The sequence below is a fragment of the Oncorhynchus gorbuscha genome, linkage group LG13, assembly GCF_021184085.1.
Source record: "Oncorhynchus gorbuscha isolate QuinsamMale2020 ecotype Even-year linkage group LG13, OgorEven_v1.0, whole genome shotgun sequence".
Taxonomy (NCBI): domain Eukaryota; kingdom Metazoa; phylum Chordata; class Actinopteri; order Salmoniformes; family Salmonidae; genus Oncorhynchus; species Oncorhynchus gorbuscha.
The window spans coordinates 71,548,858-71,552,628 of record NC_060185.1 but is presented as its reverse complement, the minus strand read 5'-3'; the positions used below and the strand labels follow the sequence as shown (position 1 = coordinate 71,552,628).

General features: G+C 46.3%; 1 protein-coding gene across 1 annotated transcript; it reads right to left on the bottom strand.

Annotated features, from left to right (window-relative positions):
- Nucleotides 1-319: 319 nt before the first annotated feature.
- Nucleotides 320-1,604, bottom strand: LOC123993797. Its single transcript, XM_046296275.1, has 4 exons — nt 1,420-1,604; nt 1,280-1,327; nt 818-940; nt 320-690 (listed from the first exon to the last, which is right to left on the bottom strand). The coding sequence occupies exons 1-4, from the start codon at nt 1,543-1,545 to the stop codon at nt 574-576; spliced, it is 414 nt and encodes a 137-aa protein (XP_046152231.1). The 5' UTR covers nt 1,546-1,604; the 3' UTR covers nt 320-573.
- Nucleotides 1,605-3,771: the final 2,167 nt, after the last annotated feature.

Sequence of the window (3,771 nt, the reverse complement as noted above, 5' to 3'; positions counted from 1 at the left end):
CAAAAGGGCATTCGACTCTTGGTCTTACTGCGCCGAACTCTAATTCACATATAATTAACGATAAAACTATTCAATTTAAAGGCATCTTATTTGCTACATTAGTGTTAGCAATGTTTAACCCTAAAAAACCAAGTACATTAATTTCAAATACTTTTAATTGCACATTTATTATCAAGGTTATAGGAACAGTCCATGTGTAGAAATCAAAATATAATAAATATGTAATAAATACATAAATAAATAACTTAATTAGAGCTTTTTAGAAGCTTAAATACCTTATAGTTAACAGACATTGAGAACTCAAACACTTGCATTCAGAGCAGTTCAGGCACAGTATATGGATATCACATCATTAAACAGAACCTACAGTAGCCCCATCCTTCATTATGTAGGGCTTTCATACCAGGTTAAGGACATCCAGTTAGACATATAAATATATATATATTTTAAAAGCTGGTGTTACACAATGTTACACAAATTGTTAAGAGATAATATATAGTATCAGTGCAATGACAATCTACTTCCTGTGACCCCATCCTCCCCCCATGCAACTGGGAGCTAGAACCTATTTTATCATGGGGACCGTTGGGCAGATAGAGCTTTAGCTAAACTGATCATATTCTCCATGAACTCCTTACAAGACTTTTTGGACAGCGGGTTCTCACGGCTGCATTCTGACGAGTCCGTTCTCTGAGGAGATAAGGTATGATTTAGTCTAACGCCAGTGGTACACCAACTTATATGAGCCGACCTGTTTACTAAGAAAATATGTCTATATATTTTTGTTGAAGTGGCAAGGGAAAGTAATAAGACTTACGATATCATCAGATGTCTTTTGTAGGACCGTCAAAAGCCTGTTGATATGATGCTGCAGATTTCTGTTGTCATTGAGGTGGTTCAGTTGTTGAATAGAACAGGCCAGTGCTCCAGCAATGCTTTTCTGCAACCGAGAGAAAGAGATGTAACTGTTTGCCCTGGGGCTCTTTGATTTTGTGACATGGAAAAAGAGGCTGTGGATTAGTTGTGGTGAATTGCACGGCCAAGACGGGAGCGGGTTTTAGTTGTTCAAAGTGCTATTTGAAATGAGTTGAACCACCGTCTGCAACCTTGCTGTGTTTCCTGTACTAGTGGTCTTCTATGAACCGTCGAAGCAGAAATAATGCTTTAGCAAGTCAGAAACCCAGCTAGGGCTAGAGGCTACATGGGAGTGGAAAGGTTAAGGGCTACTGTGTTGTACATTTGCAGATATTAGTTGTTGAACATGTTTAGTTAGCCTTACCTCTACATCCGCTGGAGACGGAGCATAGAAGAATGTATCTTCTTCTGGCTACAGAACAATATGGAAAAAGAGAAATGTTAGTTGATCACTGAAATACATTAAAATGATTTGAACACCTCTTATGTCATGAAGGGACTTACACATGTAATATTTATTTGTAGTCGTTCGATTCCTTTTGCAATTTTCAAGAAATTGGTAGCCGGGCTTCCTTGAAGACCAACTGAGAGAGAAAGCATCAAAAAGGCAATCCTGAATATGTTTTCCATGATAATCTGAAGGTATTGTAGGCAGAGTCCGGTGAGGTGTATACGAAGGGAGGTCTGGAGTCTGTAAATGTTTGTCATCTTAGATTGTTAGCAGTCTTTTATATACCCTGCTGTGTGGAAAATCAAAGGGCGGGTTGAATTTATTGCTCTAGATATTACCACATGCAAGCAGCTATATTTTTCCTCTTGATGACTGTTGGGATTTTTTCTTTGCATAGTTGTTACAAGGTGGTAAAATCCCCTTGGTGACATATAGTGGCACAGCATTAGACTGTACACAGTAGATAGACTTTTCAATTTGTGGTGGTGAGGGGTGATTCTTGAGCTGACGTGTGGGTTTACTAACGTGTCATCTGGAGTTTGTGGTCGTTGGTCAGTTCTGAGCATCACTTACAAAGATTTTCTCTCCAAGGAAAGGGAGATACCTCTAAATATCAAATGTGTTGCTTTGTCCATAGCGCCCTTAAAATATTCCCATCTCTGGTTAAGATGTGCCAGTTGAAAAGCCATTACAACAAAGAAACTACAACACAATTGTGCATACAGAGAGCCACATTTTTCTGCAAAGTTGCTTCAGGATCAGTAGGTATTATTTTCCCCTCAACATGTGATCAGTTAATTATGTTGCTGCCAACGTGTGATCACTTGTTGATCACGCGGCAGGTGGCCTAGTGGTTAGAGCATTGGACTAGTAACCGAAAGGTTGCAAGGTCAAATCCCCGAGCTGAAAAGGTACACATCTGTCGTTCTGTCCTTGAACAAGGCAGTTAACCCACTAGGTCGTCATTGAAAATACGAATTTGTTCTTAACTGACTTGCCTAGTTCAATAAAGGTGTAAAATAAACGTGGTGATCAGTTAATTATGTTGCAGTCAACATGATGATTGCTGTCTCCACTCTAAGCTTCTATCAGATTTTCTTTGGTATGATGTCAAGATTATCTGTGATTGCATGATCTCTCTTGTCTCTCTCTGTCTCTGGTCTCTCGCTGTGTCTCTGGCTCTCGCTGTGTCTCTGGCTCTCGCTGTGTCTCTGGCTCTCGCTGTGTCTCTGTGCTCTCGCTGTGTCTCTGGCTCTCGCTGTGTCTCTGGCTCTCGCTGTGTCTCTGGCTCTCGCTGTGTCTCTGGCTCTCGCTGTGTCTCTGGCTCTCGCTGTGTCTCTGGCTCTCGCTGTGTCTCTGGCTCTCGCTGTGTCTCTGGCTGTGTGTCTCTCGCTGTGTCTCTGGCTCTCGCTGTGTCTCTGGCTGTGTGTCTCTGGCTCTCGCTGTGTCTCTGGCTCTCGCTGTGTCTCTCTCTCTCGCTGTGTCTCTCTCTCTCGCTGTGTCTCTCTCTCTCGCTGTGTCTCTCTCTCTCGCTGTGTCTCTCTCTCTCGCTGTGTCTCGGGCTCTCGCTGTGTCTCGGGCTCTCGCTGTGTCTCGGGCTCTCGCTGTGTCTCTCTCTCTCTCGCTGTGTCTCTCTCTCTCGCTGTGTCTCTCTCTCTCGCTGTGTCTCTCTCTCTCGCTGTGTCTCTCTCTCTCGCTGTGTCTCGGGCTCTCGCTGTGTCTCGGGCTCTCGCTGTGTCTCGGGCTCTCGCTGTGTCTCTCTCTCTCGCTGTGTCTCGGGCTCTCGCTGTGTCTCTCTCTCTCGCTGTGTCTCGGGCTCTCGGTGTGTCTCTGGCTCTCGCTGTGTCTCTCTCTCTCGCTGTGTCTCGGGCTCTCGCTGTGTCTCTCTCTCTCTCGCTGTGTCTCGGGCTCTCGCTGTGTCTCTGGCTCTCGCTGTGTCTCTGGCTCTCGCTGTGTCTCTCTCTCTCGCTGTGTCTCGGGCTCTCGCAGTGTCTCTGGCTCTCGCTGTGCCTCGGGCTCTCGCTGTGTCTCTCTCTCGCTGTGGCTCTCGCTGTGTCTCGGGCTCTCGCTGTGTCTCTGGCTCTCGCTGTGTCTCTGGCTCTCGCTGTGTCTCTGGCTCTTGCTGTGTCTCTCTCTCTGGCTGTGTCTCGGGCTCTCGCTGTGTCTCGGGCACTCGCTGTGTCTCTCTCTCTCTCTCGCTGTGTCTCTCTCTCTCTCGCTGTGTCTCGGGCTCTCGCTGTGTCTCTGGCTCTCGCTGTGTCTCTGGCTCTCGCTGTGTCTCGGGCTCTCGCTGTGTCTCTCTCTCTCTCGCTGTGTCTCTGGCTCTCGCTGTGTCTCGGGCTCTCGCTGTGTCTCGGGCTCTCTGGCTCTCGGGCTCTCGCTGTGTCTCTCTCTCTCGCTGTGTC

What these genes read in the sequence shown, in the direction of transcription:
- LOC123993797 (XM_046296275.1), bottom strand. Translation starts at nt 1,545, where the DNA reads ATGGAAAACATATTCAGGATTGCCTTTTTGATGCTTTCTCTCTCAGTT. An exon ending in CGTCTCCAGCGGATGTAGAG is followed by an intron (nt 941 to 1,279) that starts GTAAGGCTAACT and finishes TCTCGGTTGCAG; the next exon opens with AAAAGCATTGCTGGAGCACT. An exon ending in AAAAGACATCTGATGATATC is followed by an intron (nt 691 to 817) that starts GTAAGTCTTATT and finishes TTATCTCCTCAG; the next exon opens with AGAACGGACTCGTCAGAATG.